Genomic DNA, 19,946 nt, shown 5'->3' with positions numbered 1-19,946 from the left:
GGAGCACTGAGCAAGGGCTGGGGAGAAAACTAGGCATGGGTGCAGGGAGCACTGGGCACGGGCTGGGGGGGTCACTGGGCATGGGCTGGGGGAGCACTAAGCACCGGCCGGGGGAGCACTAGGCATGGGCTGGGGGAGCACCCTGTGCCAGCAGCTGGCTCGGGGACAGCAGGACAGGGTGAGGCCTGCTCGGGAAGGCTGGAGCAACCCAGAAGCTGGCGCATCCTGGCATCAGAACCCGGACGCTGGCCCCCGGCCACGCCCTCCCTAACCCCCTAACCCTCCCTGCCGGGCACAGGGCGCCTGCAGCCCGACATCCAGACAGATGCTCCCGCCCCTTCATCCCGGCGTAGAGGAGGAGCGTGTGCCATGCTGCATGCAGAGACCTGTCACGGCCCAGACCATGCACGCCGGGCTGAAGCCAGCCATGAGCAGTGAGCAGCCGAGACGTGGCCGTGCGGGGACGTCCCTGGCGGTGGGAACTCCCCAGGACCACGGACTGATGTTTCACGCCCCATTACGACAACCTGCTGCTCGTCTCGCCCGACACAGCTGACTACTTGGGGGCTGGGGGCTGGGCGGGGGCTTGCTTTTCTTATCCAGAGCACCGAGAAATGAAAGTTACATACTTACGTTATTGCACTCTCCAAGGAAATACAGGGCAAATCCATCGGCCTTTGTGGCTGCCGGCACCATGTAAAAGAGAAGAAATGAATCTCTATGGGTGAGTTACAGCCGCTGAACCCTCTACGGCGAAACCACAGACATGAGGAGATTCGCTGGGCGATTAACGGGCGTGCGGTGAGTGGAGCCCGACCACCTGCAGCCCTTCTCAAGCTCATACTAGTGGATCTTTTTTTTTTTCTGTCAGCTGCTGAAAATTTTAAGATGTGAAATTTAAATTTTAAGATGTACAATGTAAGAAGCCTTTAAGGAATCCAAACCCCTCCCATGGCCGTGTGCTACTTAATCACACATCGTCAAACTTCAAATAACAGAGTCACGGCAAAACCATTTTGAAATAGGAGCATTGCGTCATTTGTAAAAAGTGTTTTAAAAGATCCGAAGCCATATTCAAAATAGCAAATAACCAAGATCATCATGGACCGAGAGAGACCATGGGTCCCGTGGGGAGCCTGACTCGGCAGCAGGGCCCTCACTCGGGCCAACGGCCTCAGCACTGGACGCCGAGTCCTGGAGGCCCCTGAGCTCCTCCCTGCACCAGGCAGTTGCCAGCAGCCGCGGCCACGGCCTCCCCCACTTCTCCTGGGCAGTGGCGAGACTGGAGAGACAATGACATCTTCCTAAATCAATTTAAGATTTTTTTCCTTCCTTAATGATTACTGATTCCCTCAATAAAGCTCTGACTGCGTTTACTGAAACTGCATCTTCCTCCAAGTAGGCTAACAGTCTACTCCGTGAAGATAGCAGGTAGTGATTTTTTTTCTCTTTTTAAAATGACTTCGTTTTACTGTTCTTTTAATTGAATCACCATGACATGCAGTTATGCCTTTTCAGAATTAGGAGTATCTGGGTTGGCCTCATCGTGGTAGTCTCAGGACAAAATATTTTCACTGCAGATGCAAACGAGCGCTTGGCGCGCTGCTGCCCTGCGGAGAACCCCTCCCCCACTCACCGATTTTGATGATGCTGCTGAGCTCATAGAGGAGCAGCTGGTTGTCCCCGCCCGTGTCCAGCCGCTGCTCGATGTAGCTGTTCAGCTCGTAGACAACTCCCTGCATGTTTGTGTCCTGGTACTTGGAATAAAAGGGAAAAAAACCATCATTAAATACGGTAAAATTAAAGCTCCCACGTTGTTAAGCCATGGTGTTAATATACATTGGACTCTACGGACAAACGTATATTCATGTTAAATGTGTATGGGCACAGCTGTGAAGTATACTTTTATAGAGTATGATTTAAATTTTTACGCGGCCAACCTGGCCGACCCGAGTTCGATTCCTCTGCCCCTCTCGGAGAGCCTGGCAAGCTACTGTGGGTATCTCGCCCGCATGGCAGAGCCTGGCAAGCTCCCCGTGACATATTCAATATGCCAAACACAGTAACAACAAAGTGTCCAATGGAGACATTACTGGGCCCGCTCGAGCAAATCGATGAACAATGGGAGGACAGTGACAGTGACAGTGACAATTTAAATATCGTGATCAACTGCCTTGAAATAATCAGATTATACCGTGGGAATACCTGTATAGTCTGTATATACATAATGACACTGAAACATCAAATGTTGAAATGACAGAATAGTTCCTGAGGTTTCCAACACAACGTATCTGGCATCATGCTCGTGGGAACAGCGGATGCTTAGCAGGGCAGGGAGAAGCCGGTGTAGACGCCTCCAGTGGCTGCCCTGGAAGAGGGGTGTTGCCCGAGCTGCCAGGCGCCACCTTCCAGCCTCTGAGTCTGTCCGTCTATCCATGCTAGCTCGTGCCAACTCTGGCTCTGGACGCTTGCCTGGTGCAGAGCACGGCCTCCTCGCAGGCCCACCTCTGCCCCTGTCTGCCCAGTAACTTCTTCCTACTTTTTATTTGTGGTCTCGGGCTGACCCGGTGATGCTCAGGGCTTGCCCCCGGCAGGGGTGTGCAATCGGTGAGCTTCCTAAGCTCCTTTTGTGTTTGTCTCGCGTCTCTGACAGTTTTCCAGCACTTTTTACTGAAGAGGCTTTCCTTGGCCCACTTCACACTCTACTTTTAGAGTTTTACTGTTTTTCCTTTACCTGTAACAGGCACTGTGATTTACAGTACTGTGAATGATAAGGCTTCATGGCACAAAAAGCCCCACCAGTACCCCCTGCTCCAGGGCTGAAACTTCATACTCTAAGCTCCTTTGTGGGGCCAGAGCACCAGCCTCACGGGCAGGGCGCCTGCCGGCACCAGCCGCCTGGCTCCAGCCCCGGCAGCCCACAGGGTCCCCCGAGCACAGTCAGGAGAGATTTCTGAGCACAGAGCCAGGAGGGAGCCCTGGGCAGTGCTGGGTGTGACCCACACAAAACAGCAACAGAAACAGCTGTTGCCTGAGCGTCTGTCTCTGGGCTCTCGGTTCTGCCCCGCTGGCCCTAGAGTCTGCCTCGTGTCTGGTTCCACACCGGGTGATTCTCTTACTGCTTGACTGCCGCAGCTTCAGAGTATATTTCAAAGCCGGAGAAATACAAGCCTCCCGGCTTCTCTTCTCCTAGGATGACTTTGGCCATGCGGGGCTTTATTATCATCATCATTATTATTGTCACACCATAGACATTTCAACTGCATCCCTAAAAATGTCCCGGGCCTCAGACTCTGCAGTGTGTTGGGCAGGACCGTCACGCGGACACTATCGATCCCCCATCGCCACAAGGGGCTGTTTCCGTACCTTTGCGTCTCCTGTTTCTATTAACTTGACATAGTTTCCTTTGTAGAAGTTTCGCTTCCTTTGTCAAGCAGATCCCCGGCTTAACAAGACTTGATTTTCTGTGGCATACTGTTGAATGCGATTTATTTTTTATTTCTCTCTAAAAAGGTCTTCAAATCAGCTCCTCTGACAAAGGCTGCCTAATTATTAGGCCCATTCTCAAAACAACAGCCACAGTCAACTTTAAAAATAAAAGAACACGCTGTCATCCCTGCCTTGGAACACTGCTGGGGTTTCCCAGTGCGCCAGAATGCCCAGGCCTTGCCCGCAGCACGGTGAGCTACAGAGCGGTGCTTGGGTGGACGTCCGGCTCCCTGCGCTGAGCGCCCCCGGGGGGAAGGAGGGCCCAAGTGCCTGGGGGACTCCCGGGGGTCTCGGCCCACAGATACGGGCGCTCTTCCTGCTGGGTCTGAGCTGGAAATGACAAGGCTTTGGGGTAACGTTGGGTCCCAGCTTGAAACGGTCTCTAGGTTCACAGCTTCGAGAGGCTACTGGTCGGGGGTGGGGGTAAGGGCTGGAGTGGGGCTCAGACACACCGCTGGGTCTTTCGAGCTGTAGTTTTGGAGAGTTGGGGCAGACACGTCAGGACCTGGCAAGAGCCCCGCTCTGGAAAGGGGTGACAAAAAGAGCCTCAAAGATATGGGGGCAGGGGGATTTCCTGGGAAGAGGGAAGGCCAAGAATCAGAACCGGAACTGGGGGCCAGAGAGCAACTCAGGAGTAGGGCACGTGGCCTCCTGAACGCCAGCAGCAGAGGCTCAAGAGCACAGAGCCAGGAGTCCTCGAGAAGGCTCAAGAAACAAACATAAATAAATACCAGCGGCCACAACCTGAGCCTCAGAACAGAACCCCACAGCGAGCCCCACGGCCCTGCTGCCGCTCTCTGCTCCCAAATGGGGGGCTCTCAGCATCCAGCCCCCTTAACCAGACCCTGACCTGCAGCACTCAGCCTGTGAAGTCCCCCGAGCGGGCCGTATGACCTGCTGTGACTGCCATGCTACGTGAGCCAACAGGTCCTCCCGACACCACGCTCTGGCTGGGCTGAAGACACCCTCCTGGCCCTGCTCTTATGCAGGTAACATGGCTGTGGTCAGAACTGCTGAAAACCACAACCCCTAGGGACCCTAATGCCTGCGAGGCTGAGTCCCCAACGCCAGCATCTCATTGCCAGCTGTGAACAATGGGCCACCTCTACTGTTTCCAGTTTTAAGGAGCCCTGAGACAGTGCTCTGCTGTCACCTGCCCTTCCCTCGGCGATCAAAACCCTGTGCTCTGTATCTGTCCCCAGGGTTCCAGAGAAGGAGGCCCGCGAGGCTGAGGCTGACCTGGAAGGGCCAGTCAGGAGGGACTGGCGTGGGAGCCCAGTGCGGAGGGTGCTAGCCTTGCACGCCACCAGCCTGGGTTCGAGCCCCGGCACCCGTATGGCTCCCCGAGCCTGCCAGGGTGATCCCTGAGTGCAGGGTCAAGAGCAGCGCCGGGTGTGGCCCAAGAGACAAACCAGCCAGCAAGGTCAGAAGAGCGAGACGAGCCACCTACAGACTCAGAAGGTCAGGGTCATGCTGTGCCGAAGACCTCAACTGCGTGCTGAGCTGGCCTGCGCCTGCCCTGAACTCTGAGGGCTTCTCCCACCCCTCCACGGAGGACACTCTGAACTGTCTTGGTGGGGCACGTCTTCATGCCCTGAGGAGGCTGCTGGGACTGACCCTTCTGCAGACAGCGTCATCCCAGGTCAAGGCTCTGGGGTCACAGCCCAGAGCCCGAGTGCTTTTCTGGCACCTAGGGCGGGGCGCGGGGCCTGACACAGGCAGGAAGGCATCGAAGCCTTCCTAAAGGCCCCTGCTGGGGATGAGGACGACAAACATCCTACTTACATGACAAGGAGGTTGAGATCTTTGAAATACACATCAGCACCAACTTTCCAGATAATATGAGATCTAAGATTTTGTTTTTTTGTTCTGATTTTTTAATTCTAATCTTTAATAAAAATGGGTTGGGCAATGTGTTTCCCTTGGTTACCAATGATAATGGCAAAAATATAATCATACAATTGTATTAATTCATATGATATTGACTCAACCACTAAGCGTCTAGCTACAAGGTGGAACATTCAAACCATAATGCACTGAACTTAGACACAAATATTCAATAACAAGCATGATTATTATTTGCTTGTTAAGTCTTGTGACCATCTGCTACTGTGAGGTGGCTAGGCACTGGCCTGTGTCTACCCAGGCAGGCGTCCTCCGGTGACTGTGGCCTTGGTGTGGGGAAGTCCAGCCAAGTGGGCCCCTGAGCTCAGGGAACGCCTCTGAGACTCCGCAAACTCCACTGTGCTGAGAGAAACGAAGGCCACAGGCAATGAGAGTCGGTCCTCCTGCCCTTGGATCGTCCATTGGCCCTAACCCTAATCAAGGAAGCTAGTGCGACTTCCCTTTTCTGGGCTCCAGAGCAATATGATTTGTGAAATGATCCAGACGGAGGTTTACTGGTGACAAGCCCTCTCTCTCTGAGAAATCCATGTTTTCCTCTCAGGGTAAAGACCAAGCCGTCCTTCCTTGCCCCATGAAGGCCCGCGACGCTCCTTCTTGATAACTTGGCACCTTATCACAGAATATACACATGCATATATAGAGAATATAATACACACACAGACACAGACACACCACACATATTCCTGTTTCACTTCATTTTACTTTAGAATTTATAACCATGTAAAAATCCTCCACCTGCATGTGAGTAAATTCACTGTGTCTCTGCTAACCTGACTCCTCCCCCCAGAGCAGAGTCGAGGGCGGGCTGGGGTGCTTTTTCTGGTGCACATGACCCAGGAGCACCATGTGGAAAGTAAAGGCAGAAGAGACCAAAGGGCAGTCATGGAGCAACATGGAAAAGGAATCTCCCTGAGGACAAGCTCAGCCCGAGGGCCTGACCAACAGGAACTCACAGGAGCAACACTGTCCGTAGTAAGAGTAAATTGTCAAGGATTTTTCTTTGGACGACATTTTTAACCTGAAAATACCAACTATCTTCACTATTATACTTTGGGAAACGGTGTCCCTGACACAAACCCCAAGGTCAGGAAAATCCTCTGGGTGAAACAAGTTAGGACAGATTTAGGGTGGCCTCCAACGTGTGCCAGGCAGACGTCCTGCCAGGGCATGACAAGAGATGGCCGTAACTCCAGAGCTGCATACTGAAGACACCTGCTGACGGTTCACCACGCCACGGCCACAGCTATGTTTGCCACCCTTTGTCCCTAGGTATATGTCAACTCTGAACCAGGGCCAGGACGATGCTGTGCTAAATAAACGAGTGGTGTGGGGGGTGGGAGGGGCATGCTCAGGGCTGCTGGGCGCCCGTTGCCTGGGCAGTCACTGTGCTCGTCTCACTCTCTGCGACCAGCTCTGCCAGATGGAACTGACACGCTCCCAAGTCAGGACTGGCTGCAGGATTCTTTATTTAAAAATCCAAACAGAAAATAACTTGAGAATCCCTGAGACATTCACAAGCCTGAGGCGGCGTGAGAGTCAACTTCTCAAACCTCGGAATGGAAGCTGTCACCAGCCTCCATCTCTGCCCCACGCGGAGTCCAAGGCGGCACCTGCTTCTTGCTAGGGCTCTCGCTGAAAGTACGGACCGAAAAGACTGACTTCTCTGGAGAACTGAAAGGATCTGAGGCCAGTGCCGGGAGCAACACTACTTTAACGTGTGCTCTGGGAGCGACTGCTCACTGACCCGGCAGCTCATTCGTTTTCTCATGGAACCTGAGTATATCCTGGATTTCCTCTGTAAGTTTGTCACAGAGTCCAGACATGTGGAGCACGATTTGATACCCAGGAGAAAGACCGCTCTCTCACCCAGGACATGATATTTGAGGGAATGCAACGGTGAAGATGCGGCTATCTGGGTCCTTGGTTCCAAAGGAAAGCTGAGAGCTGGTCTCCACAGGAAGACAAACATCCCTGGAGTGTTAGAGAGAACCTGGTGATTAAATATAGTCTGGAAGACTACTTGGCTAGAAAAAAGCATTCAGGAGCATTTAGGAGCGGTTTCGAATGACACTGAAATTTGAACAAGATCACGTCTGTTTATTCCCACTGGATGCAAAAGCTCGTGATCTAAAGTCTGACTGGCTCGTCGTGAAGAACAATTACAAGTCACTAGAGAACAAATGAGACGGATATTCCACTGGACAGACACATTGCAAACAGTGATGGCACTTAAGTGGCAGAGCACGTGCCTGGTCTATGCAAGACCCTGTGTGTGACCTGGCACCACATGATCCAGTCAGCAGTACAGGGAATACTGTAACAAGAACACCGTGCCAGGTGTGGGCCCCACACAACAGCCAACAACATAAAATATTCTCCCTACTTCTTATACTTCCCCTATCTGTTTTATAAGTTGTTTTTATAATTTTCATTTGGCATCATTTGAAATATGCAGAAAACTGAAACAGATCTTATTTACAATATCAAGTACTTACATCCTGTCTAACTTGCCTTATTATTCATTAATTTTGGTAAATTATCTCCTCTGCTACCCTACCTACACACAACAGCAACATATATTTTTATCTAAATATTTGAGAAATTGGTGTGCATTTACTCCAAACCCATTTTGCTCAGTTAAATATAGTTACTGTGCTCAAAAAATTTAACATTACTATAACAATATCAAATGATGGGAAAAAAACCACATTCAGATTTCATGTACTGTCTCATTGTATTGTTCTGTCTAGCTGGACCAGGTGCAAATCCCAGGTCACATATGGCATTTGCCATGCCTGTTCGGTAAAATTTAATCTGGAAAAATTCTGTAGCAATTCTTTGTTTTCTGAAGTTTTGAAAATCAAGAATAAATTTGGATGTTTTCTCGAGATAGATGCAGTTACCATTTTTCCAGCCACAACGTAAGGAAGACCTACAGCTAGGATGCGCTCAGCCTGCCCATCTCTGTGACATGGCATTCTGCTGGGAAAAAGAGCCCTGGGTTACCTTTTTTATTTTTTTTAGCATGTGTATGTCCGTAGACTCTCATTTTACTGAAACGGCATAATCTATTACCATTGCTTTCATTCATTTTGGGTCAGGTGAATGAGACCAGTTGTAGTTACTGAAGAATAGAAAGAGCTATGCTTGGAATAACACGTTTCACTCAAATGAGAGAACGAATCCGGAGTTCTGACATCCGTCGACGATCAAGGATCAGGGACGCTGTCTCATATGCCAAGGTGTCGAAAATCAGATGGGCTGGTCACGTAATGAGATTTAAAGACGACCGTTGGACTAGAGCTGTTACTGATTGGATTCCACGGGATGTCAAGAGACCGCGTGGCCGCCCACCTACCAGATGGTCGGACTTCTTTGTCAAGGTCATGAACGATCGGTTTGAGGCCCTCCATGTTCCCGGAGCGAAGAGATGCCATTGGGCTACACTAGCACGCGACAGGGACAAATGGAGACGTTACTGGCGCCCGCTCGAGCAAATCGACGACTAACGGGAAGTTAAGTGATTAAGTTAAGTGATTCATTCATTTTGATGCTCCAGCTTTCCCGGATCTGACGATGGGACCCGTCCAGGATCGCCCCTGGTCCCACTGAGTCAGCACTTTCGTTCCTCATCACATATTCTGCCTGTCCTGAATTCACCACTTCCGTTCCTCAAAGAAGCCCGGCTCTTCCTCAGCTGTGAACCGTATTTAAGTGGAGCTGGAGCTACAAGTGCCACCTCCGTCACTGCCGTCCACATGGAGTGTGGATGTGGGACGCCTCGGCGGTATGGACACAGGACTCTGTTTCTCTTTACACACACAGACTTAACACTGTGAGTCTATGCTGCCTCCAACCCCAACCCACAGTGGACAGACCCTAACATTCCCCCGGTGACATCTGCGATTCCCTTCCTCAGAGCTTCCCACAACTCCTGCTGAAGTGCCTGACGCTCTTCTGACCTTTGTCATCAGGAAAACCTGGGAGTGAGCAAACATGCTCTGATTTCCTCACTGAGGTGGGCTCATCTCCCAGAAGGGTGAAAAAAATTTCCAGGACTCCTTGCCGCACAATTCCAACCAGCAGAACTCCATTTCTCCTACTGGGAGCCTCACCTTGCTGCCATTCCTTCCTGCTTCTCCACCCCAGGAGGGGACACTTGTCTGCCCTCTAGTCCTTGTTAGTAAGCACCAACTTTAGTGTCCATGGCCAGCTGGAGTTGGATTCCAGGAAACCACACCTAAGGAGCTTTCCAAGGACGTGCCATCAGCCTGCTTCTCCCGTCTCCAAGCGGCGCTGCCTGGCCTGGCCCGCTGGCTCACTGTTACAGCTGGATGAAGGACCAGGCAACATGAGGAATGACGCCACACCTTTCTAAGCTGGGCAACGCGACTCACCCAGCCACCAGATCTCCTTCACCCACTGAACTCTGATGCACATTCTGATCTATGCCTTTGAAACTTTAGCAAGTTTGGTGAATAACTTTAGTAAGATTTACGTAACATAGGAGAAGGTAAATAGATTCATATTTTAGCACACTGTCATAATAAAAATGTTCTTGGCCCTAGAGATAGTCACGGTCTAACACACTTGCCCTGGCTTTGGTTGACCATGGCTCCATCCTCGGCACCACACACGGTTTCCCCAGAACCGCCAGGAGTGACCCCTGAGCAGTCAGGAATGAGCCCTGGGCACTGCTGGATGTAGCCAAGAGCCCTTCCTCTCCTCCTCCCACACATAACACAATTTTCCTCTAAAAAAACCTTGATGGAAACCCTTCTCTTAGAAGGCAAGTGACGGGTCACTAAGTCTGCAAAGCTGCAGGTGTAAACCAGATTATCTGCTGCCCATTTGTAGAAGGGATGGCCCATTCTATTCTTCACCCTTTCTTCTATTCCCACTGTTTCTTCCTTTGTTCATACTTGTCTTCCGGGTCACCAATCAAATCATCTTTTAAAAATGACAGCGTATAAAAAGAAGTGGGAAAGAGTCGCCGGTCGCGAGCCGTGAAGGGCAGCACGCGGGGAGGGGGGGCTGATGCGGCATGGGGAGGAGGCACAGAGGACTCAACAGGTTCTCTCTGCCCCACCACCAGCTCCCCTGGCTGCATCATCCCCATAAATACACACCCGTGCTGCCACGATCTAATTGTTAAAGAGGAGTAACTTCATAAGATAAACGTCTGACTCACCTTTCCTAGTTAGTCGCCAACCTATTTCTTACCTCCTTTTTAAGGCAAAACTCCATAACGCAATTTTCTCTGTGTCCGCTGCCCTTTCTCTTCTCTCTCTGAAACTACTCCAGGGCAACCTCCGACTGGTGCCACATGACCTCCACACTGTCGGGACAACTGGGACTCTCCCCAGTCCTTCCTTCTCTAAAACACTCGCAGGCATCTGGCATCGTTATCACTGTGTCTTACTCCTATATTAATTAATAGCTACAATATTACCTGCATATTACTAGTAACTATTCACTGCCAGTAGTGGTATTTCATTTCTTATTCTTTAATGTTTACATTTACTTGTTCTTACAGGTGGATTGCTAAAGGTGGTCTATCGGCCTAAGGAAATATGAAGTTATTCATCACTTCTGTATTTAAAATTTGAATCAATTTTTTCTCCTATTGGTAACTCCGCCCTATTTTAAAATTGTTTGATTTTCTAATAAATGAATATAATAGGAATTTTCATCCTACTTGGGGAAGTCTACATTGGGCAGATTTTATCCCCATTTTTGCAAAGCTTTTAAAAGTTCCATTTTAAAATATAATTCAGATACATAGTGGAAAAAAGTAGGAGTTAAAGTTTAAATGTTATTCATTTTAGAGCACATATGTTGAAAGGTATTACCCAAAACAGATGCAATACAAATAAAAGTAAAGTTAATGTATAAAAATGTGTTTATTCCTTTTAAATAAAAATATTGCAGTGTCATTTATACATGGCATGCCTCTTAAACATAATAGCATGCATAATCAATAATTTACTTGTGTCACAATAAATCTCAAATTGAGAAGATAATTTGATAACAAATTTAGTGATCCATACTCAACTCTGTAAAACATTCCTAACCTCTGACCCAGCAACCTCAGACCACAGCATATTTTTCCTTAGGAAATATTCCCCAATAATAAACCTGCTAGACACAGAAAGATAGGCAGCCTATAAAAACTTAGAACAATCTAAGAATGAAAAAAATGGAACGAAACGTATAAAACTACCACACAGAAACTCAATGTATACTCTTGGCCATTAGAGACCCTATTAGTTTGAAGAGCACCATCGAATATTCGAGGCACCGGAAAAGGGGTAGAAAGCAAAAGGCCAAACAGAGTCAGCGCCAGGACTGTTACCACGTGAAGACGCGCATGGAAAGAAAACCCTGGGGAGAAACAGCCCGGCAGAACTGACTGGTTGGTTGAACAAGGTGATCCGAACATATTTTCGGATACAAAGTTCTGGTCATTCAAAACGAAAGTGTGAACGCCTTTTAAGGGCCTGGGGTGGCGCCAGCGAAACAGCAGGGCCTCGGACCTAAGGCAGAGTCCGCCACTGGAGCAGCCTTCGCAAAAAATAGGCCGTGTGTGATGCTCAGCCGAGAGGAGCAAAGAGAGAGATTGAAAGGGCACTGTGGTACGGAGCCGACTAGCAAACGCCCCAAGCCTGCCTCAGAACACGGCCTCCCGTCAGCTCAGGGGAGGAAAATGACCGAGGACCGCGGGCGTCTGCCTGTGGACGGCCTCCTGGTCGACGGGACCAAGCGGCTCCTCACGGCCACACAGCACCGTCCGCCCAGACACGCAGACGCTCAGCGCATGCCGGGCACCTCTCTGGAGCCAGCAGCGGCTATCGAATGGGGAAACGGCCTCCCCGCCTGCAACCATCTGCTCGGGGTGTGATGAGTTCCACGGGCACAGGGTCTGCTGAACCCCAGGGAATCACTCAGAGACGGGAGCAAAGTCAGATCGTCCCTACAGATGCACAGACACGAGGGCGAGGCAACCGCACAGCAGGTAGAGGGCGTCTAGCACGCGGCCAACCCGGGTCTGAGCTCCACCAGCCCACATGGCCCCTGAGCACCGCCAAGAGTAACTCCAGAGTGCAAAGCCAGGAGTGACCCTTGAGCATCGCCAACTGTGGCCCCCAAACAAAAACAAACAGAATACCCCCCCCCAAAATAAGAAAAACCAAAGCAACAACAGAACAGCTTCCACAGCCACTGGAAACTCTCACGGCTCTGACTGAAGGGCTCCTCCACACTGTCACGGTACCCGGGAAGCAGAAGGTGCGGCTGAGTTTCACTTTCAACGACATTACGGGGGTGGCTGTGCTAATCCTGTCGTCTCTCAGGGAGCCTGCGCTGAGAAGAACGCCCTGAATCACAGCCCACAAAGCTTCTCTCCTGGGTCTTCTGAACAACATAAAATCAGAAGCCTACTAAGACAGTACAACCCAAAGTCTCAGGGTCCAAACTCTACCAGAAACACTGATCAGAAGGAAGAAAGCACAAACACAATACAAACAAAAGCAAAGCAAAAGGTCGTAATAGCAGGGAGAATACTTCCAGATGCTCCAATACCAAAATTCCCCAAATCAAAAATTAGAGACGGTTCGAATTTAAACGAACTTTCCTCCTTCTGCATAAAATTGGGCATCGCTCTCACAATTTGAATTCGGAGTAAATACATTAATAAACTAAACAGAACAAAACACTATTCCATTCAGTGTTTGGGCTGAATGAAGTCCTACCTTCACTCTTTGTGTTCATCAATATCTCCGTATCCTCCAACCTAAACTTCTGACGCTTAGAAAGGAGGATCAGTTCCATCACAAAAAGCAAGACTTGATAAAGAAAAGATTTCCTGAGTCTGTTTTGAGATGGAAATGGAGAAAACTGAACTAAAACAGAAGAGAAAGGAACAGAGGGAAGAAGGTGAGGCCCATGGGAAGAGGGAACAGAAGAGGAAGAATGGAGGGGCAGACAGACAGACAGACAGACAAAAAAGACCGAGGAACAAGAGAGTTGTGTGTTTTCAGACAACTCTGTTTTGAGCGTCTTTGTGACCGTGGGAAGATCAGGCCCAGCGACCGATTTGCCACATGAGCGCCTATTCCCAGGTGCCCGCCCTATCCTTCCTTCTGCCAACTTGACCCCCTCCCACAGCTCTTCCAATACCAGAGCGGATAAAATACAAACTGATGGAGAGACTCCAAGCTCAGGGATATTAAGTATATAACTCAGACAGGTCTTAGAAAATGTAAATATTTGCAGCAGCAAATATTTTATAAATATGAACAAATCATTAATTTCAGGAAAAAACATTATCCAAAAGTTGGCGGTCACTGACCTTCACCTACCCTTTACTTTTCTAAGCCATCGGAGAAAATAAAAGCAAAAAGAAAGCTGGCATCTACAGCTATTTACATAGCTTCTTGACCATCTTACTGGGCGCAATACCAATGAGATTCTCTGAAATGACTCACCCAGGATTTACTAAAATCCCTCTGCCAAGAAAAAGTACGGCTGGACAACTAAAAAGTATTCTTCAGAAAATAATGATAGCGCATCCCAGTTTTATATGCCGAGCACTGTGCATGAGCTCACCTGGTGAGGTTAGGGAAGAGGGTGCCCCACATCTAGACAGGAAGCAGACGCCCGCCCAGATGCCCGAGAAACCACAGACAGAGCTGAGCTTCCCCAGTCCTGCATCCACAGACAGTCACATTGTTTGTTACACAAAAAGGAAAATGAGTAAATCTGGACTTCTATAAAGCAAATCGAACTGTCTATTTAGAGAAAATCCACAAAGGCAAATTCTCTCTGGGGAGACGTGTACCTGCCCGTTACTCAACACCTTCCTGCATCACCCCAACCTGAACTGAATCGCTGAGTCTCAGCCAGCCCCCAGCTCTGGGTCCAGCAGGACAATTCTATCACTCTCCTTCCAGGAGACAAAAAAAATCTGCCTGCGCAGAGACCAAACCTCACATCGCCAAATGACTTCGCAGCATATTCAGCATCATTTGAAAACTCAGAAAACCTACCAAAACACAGAAGGTGTTGGTACAGTTTAGTCTAACCAGGATGGCGCCCTCAGGCCGTGCTGAGGGGATGAAAGCATAGCTAATTAATGCACTCTAGGAAAGCATTTGCCCTGCACCCTTAAAAAAAGGAGGAATAGTGATAAAATAACAATACCATCACAAATCAGGCTGAAGTAAAGAGGCAGCACTGAAATACAGGAGCGATTTTAATTAAAGAGTCCGTGTGAATGGAAGCAGAACAAAACAAGCAGAAGCCAGGAACTGTGAGCGGTTCTTCCAGACACAGGCAGATGAAAGCCGTGGCTATCTGGGGATCTGACAGAGAACGAAACAAAGGGGGCAGAATCACCCCCCACACCAAGACACACGTACACACGAAACAATATCCTGAACGAAACAAAGACCTTTAAAATCAGAAAGCTCATCGCGTCGCAGGCTAAATTAGCAAAAGTTGAAACATTTACACGAAGCCCAGTAGAGATCATGAATTCCAACAGCTAATGAGCTTTATAAATATTCAGAAATGAAAAAGGCAGCACTGCAAAGCAAACCATCGGAATATAACGCAACATATGGGCAGCATTTGCAGGGCAAAGACCGTTGCCATGAATTCCAAACTTGTCTGAATGGCGAATATTCTCACGCTCATCTTGACATTTTCGTTCCTGTTCTTGTCAGTAATCTCTTGGACTTACAGCTAGGATGACGCTAACAACACGAAAGCAAAAATGGGACATGATTAGAGAAAGAGCCAGTGGTGCTGACAAAATAAACAGCTGGTAAAGCTAAGTTTTACACCAGGAAAGTGTGAAGGGCGACCCCAGGGGCCAGGCTCTCTGCTGCACAATTCTGCCCCCGCCGCGACGATCTTCTTACAATACTGCTAGGTGTCCCTGACACGCCTCCTCAGAAACACACCAGGCACCCTCAGGTGTCCCCTCCATCACTCCTGTGTGGGCCAAGTCTGTATGTGCACATGCAGACACGCACACATGCACACATACACGTGCACACAGATGCGCACACACACACACACACACACACACACACACACCAGCCACCCTACCCTCTCCTGCTTGGTCTTGGGTGTGTTTGTCACCCCTGACCTCAGCGCCTGTGTGCCCCTGCAGAGGTGACACTCATTAACTCTCCCCACACGGACGGCAGTGCGGTGAGGTGGAAAGGCCGCAATCTATCCTCTCTGCCTTGGTTTCTCCTGAGCCAGAGCAGCGGGGTTCAGTTACTCTGCGAGGACTGAGTTACAACGTCCGATGGGCACATCTATCAGGCAGGGGGCAGGGGGTGGGGGGGAATGCCGGAATGATTTTTGTGGGAAACCCTGCCAGTATCAATACTGAAATCAGTGTGCCTGAAATAAAACTTAAAGAGACACCCTGACTTTAACCAGGTGTTTGACTTCTACAAACAGGTGAACTTCCTATGTGCAGCGTTGTCTTACTCATTTGTAAATAAATTCCTGAAATCGGGGCACAGGAAAACAATCTGGGGGAAAAAATGGATGAAATCCTTTTTTTAAAAAATCTTCTTTTAAATCTGTGGCTTTAAAGAGAGAATTAGGCTCTGTCACGTGACTGAGATAACACAGAGACAGCTCAGAGGGTCAGAAAAGACGAAGCAAGATGAAGTCCAGTCCCAATAGCTGTGCGGCCCTACCGAGAAGCATGCCGAGCAACTGAGGAATCAGCAGAGGAGGAGGAGGACTCAAGGAATTCACCAGGGTCATGCTTGCTTTTTAATCGACGCCAACGTCACTTACGAAAACTCCAACTTAACATGATCAAAACCAACTTCCTGAGTCCCAACTTCCCCCTATCCTATTCCCCCCTCTTGTCCTCCTTCATCAGTAGAGAGAAACGCTTCTCCATCAAGGAATTGAGTCCTCCTCCTCCTCTGCTGACTGTCCTTCCCTTCTCCTTAGCTGAGTTTTGCATCTTCCGTCCCTGGCTAGGCTCTTGTCCTAGCAGATCTCAACCCCCTAAGCAACGTCGCTGAGTCCCCAACTCAATGCCCTCTGCGTGCTGCAGACACAGCCGCGTTCTCAGCTGGGACTTCCTGCCTCCGCTTCACCAGGGTCATGCTTGCTTTTTAATCGACGCCAACGTCACTTATGAAAACTCCAACTTAACATGATCAAAACCAACTTCCTGAGTCCCAGCTTTCCCCTATCCTAATCCCCCCTCTTGTCCTCCTTCATCAGTAGAGAGAAACGCTTCTCCATCAGATGCCCATGGAGCCCTCACACCCACACAGCACACCGGCCCTCGGCTGCCCTTCCTGGCGCCCAGGTGAGCCATCGCGACCCACGACCTCCCCCTTCCCATCTAGTCCTGCTCAGCGGCTCCAGCTATGCCTCGGGACTCCCTTCTTTTCCTGTGAGATTCTCTTATTCCCTTCTGCTTCCGCTCAAACACTAACTCACAGCACTGCCCGGGCCATGGACACACCCAATAAATCAAAGGGCCACTCCCACCCACCCTCACTCTGTTCCCTTATTTACCTGTAGTCCTCTGTGTATTTTCATAGACTTTATTGCTACTTGACATACACAAATTAGTATGGTCTATTCACACTGCATATGCCACATCCTCTCAGTCATGAGACCCAAATAAAAAGAAAAAGAAAAGAGCAAGAAAAAACAGAAAGGTTAAAAAGAGAAATATGTAACTAAGAGAATAAGAAAAAGAGAAGAGGGATGGAAGATGGAGGAAGGGAGGGAGGGAGGGAGGGAGGGAGGGAGGGAGGGAGGGAGGGAGAAAATCAGTCTTGTTTACTGTTGCGTCACTGTGAGTACTGTGTGTGAGACGAGACATTCTAGGGGAAATGAAGGGGGGGAGAGAGAGAGAAGACAAGAGGTGAGGGGGAAGGATGTGCTACACAGAGTTGATGACTTTGTTTAAAAAATCTGAGTTGACCAAAAGAACAACAAACAGAAATGCCCTATCGTTTTTCATAAAGGGACACAGTCCCCAAAGGCCATCCACCCATCCCTTCCAGGTCAAGCCAGGACTGTCCTGTGAGGTGCCATGTGATAGCTGCCACTTCTAGAAAGTACGGATAATGTTTTCTTACCTTGTGCAGCAAATATCCTAAGTAAGAATATGAACAAAAAAACGTTTCCGTTACTTTATTTTTGATCGATATTCTGTGGCTTATAATACTATTAATAATGTTGGTGGGAATGTCATTTGGTTCAATCTCTGTGGAAAGCAATATGGCGATTTCTCACAAAACAGGAATAGAACTCCCATATGGCCCAGTGAAGTCACTCCTTGGAATCTATCCCCCAAATACACACACACACACACACACACACACACACACACACACACACACGATGTTTTCAGTTGAGTATGTGTTGCCGGGAACTCCAGAATCTCGAGTCTCGTGCTAGCGTCCTTCCTAGGGGTAGAGACCCCCAAGAGTTGCTGCAAAGGTCTGGAACCCGTAGCAGGGAGCAGGAAGGAGGGGCTGGTGCCATCTGAGGAGTCACCACACATGTACGGCAGTCTGAGGACACACATGCACACACACAGTCCAAGGGCCTGAGTCACATGTGCTTTGAGAAACTCTTGCCATGTTGTATGCTTAGTATTCAACCACCAGTAACTTTGTAGATCATGGCTCTTTAATAAAATTTTTTTAATTTTAAAAGTTAAATAATTTTCAAAAGGGGTGAAAATTTGGCCGACTGGGTATTCTGAAAACTATCAGCCACATAGGTCATGACCATAGGCCAAAGAGATAGCAGAGCAGGTACGGCTCTTGCATGCAGCCCATCTGGGCTGATCCCCAGCAGTCCACACCATGAGCACAGCTGGGAGTGATCCCCGAGCCAAGAGAAGTCTCGAGCACTGCCAGTTGTGCCCGCCTCCAAAAGAGAACCCATACAAACAAAAAAGCGCCAAGTAGGTATTGATCAAGATATTATGTATACTCAGCAAAAATAATCTTGGGAGCAGACACTATCCTAGAAGATCAATGCTAGTTCTCGGCTTGAGATGAACTTCCTACCAGTTTGTCATTAATTAAAAGCAACACCGAATAACAGTAATGAGGCTCGCTGTGCCAAGTCGTTCTCATCATTTCTACAGGCCTGAAAGACAGTGTGGTGCCAGGGGACCCTCATCCTCTCTCTCCCTCCTCCCCCGGAAACAGGTGCTGGTCACTGTGAAAGCCAGAGAGCTGGAGGCCAGGTGCTGCCCGGTGGTCTGGGGACTGGGCCATGGGGAGGTGTGCGCTCTCGTGGGTATGATCAGCCTCCCCAGAGAAATTCAGCTGACGTGATGATGCAAAATCGTTCAACTGGGGGCTCTGGGGGCCAAGAAGAGCTCCCACCAAACAGGTGAAGGGGTGAAGATGGACAAACACAAACAAGACACTAAGAACAGTCCCAACTGATGACATGAAGAGAATTTATGTTAGGAACCCAGCAGGGGCAGGAGTGTGTGTGTGTGTGTGTGTGTGTGTGTGTGTGTGCGCGCATGTGTGTATGCACACGCACACATGTGTGTATATGTGTGTGTGAGTGTGTGTGTGTGAGAGAGAGAGAGAGAGAGAGAGAGGAGAGAGAGAGACCCCCTTGCTTGCCTGAGCTTTGGGCTTCCCTTCTCACAGCTCTGGTTGAGGTCGATGAGCCCCGGCCTCATTCACTCTCAACTAAAGCTCCTCTGGGCTGAAACCGGGGAGCGAACTGCAGTTTCCTCCCCACAGCCCTTGCCTACACGTGCCGCTACCTCAGACACGGGAGAGCAGTTCTGCCGGACCAGCAGCCCAGGATCCGGGCCTGCCCGAGGGCTCCTGTAAGAACCTGTTTCTCCCGAGCCTCACTTTCAGCCCTTTCGGCTTCTCCCAGTAGCTGCCAGCTGGGACAGATCCCTGCCTGCTCGACCCACCCCTGAAGCTCCATCCTCAGGATCTTTTTGCTGGGAGCTCTGGAGGCTGTGACCACCCCCAAGGGACCCCAGAGTGTGCCAGGAAGCTCTGCAGAGCGGGACGCCGGGTCCCTGGCAAGGGCCCATTTATCGGGCTTTTCCTCGGTCCCTGGCAAGGGCCCCTTTTCCCAAAGACTCTCCTTCGGGCTCTGGAGATGCAGGAGCGCCCGTGTGCATGAGCCTGTGAGCAGGACCACGACCATTCACACCTGTGACGCAGTGACCTCTTCACCAGATGCCATCAGACTGACCGGTGTCCATATTTATCTCCCTCTACAGCCCTTCAAGTCTCTCACAGTTCATAGCCTTCTCCAACCTCCGTGCTCACTTCCTCTTGGCCAAACGTCTGATCACTGACTTCAGTGATTTCCCTGAGACGTGACAGCCACCTCTTAGGCCCTAGACCCCAGGGAATGGCAGGCACAGGGCCCAGGCTCAGCCCCTCTGCACCGGGAGCGTCCCCGGGGGCAACCCAGTGAGGCCCCGCAGCCACCACCACGTGCGGGAGCCACATCAGGAGGCTGACTGGGCGTCTGCAAGAACAAACCACCCA

General features: G+C 49.8%; 1 protein-coding gene across 1 annotated transcript in view; it reads right to left on the bottom strand.

Moving 5' to 3' along the window:
- The window catches only part of PDE10A (phosphodiesterase 10A), a 253,490-nt gene that overhangs the window by 80,273 nt on the left and 153,271 nt on the right, over positions 1 to 19,946 (bottom strand). The window contains exons 4-5 of the mRNA XM_056126308.1: positions 1,637 to 1,757; positions 634 to 683 (exon numbers count right to left, since the gene is read on the bottom strand). Coding sequence (XP_055982283.1) covers positions 634 to 683; positions 1,637 to 1,757 — 171 coding nt within the window. The remainder of the gene's footprint in view (positions 1 to 633; positions 684 to 1,636; positions 1,758 to 19,946) is intronic.

The sequence above is a fragment of the Sorex fumeus genome, unplaced genomic scaffold (assembly GCF_029834395.1).
Source record: "Sorex fumeus unplaced genomic scaffold, SorFum_2.1 ptg000061l, whole genome shotgun sequence".
NCBI lineage: Eukaryota > Metazoa > Chordata > Mammalia > Eulipotyphla > Soricidae > Sorex > Sorex fumeus.
Note: the sequence above shows the minus strand (reverse complement) of the source record. Positions and strands in the feature narration are given on the sequence as shown.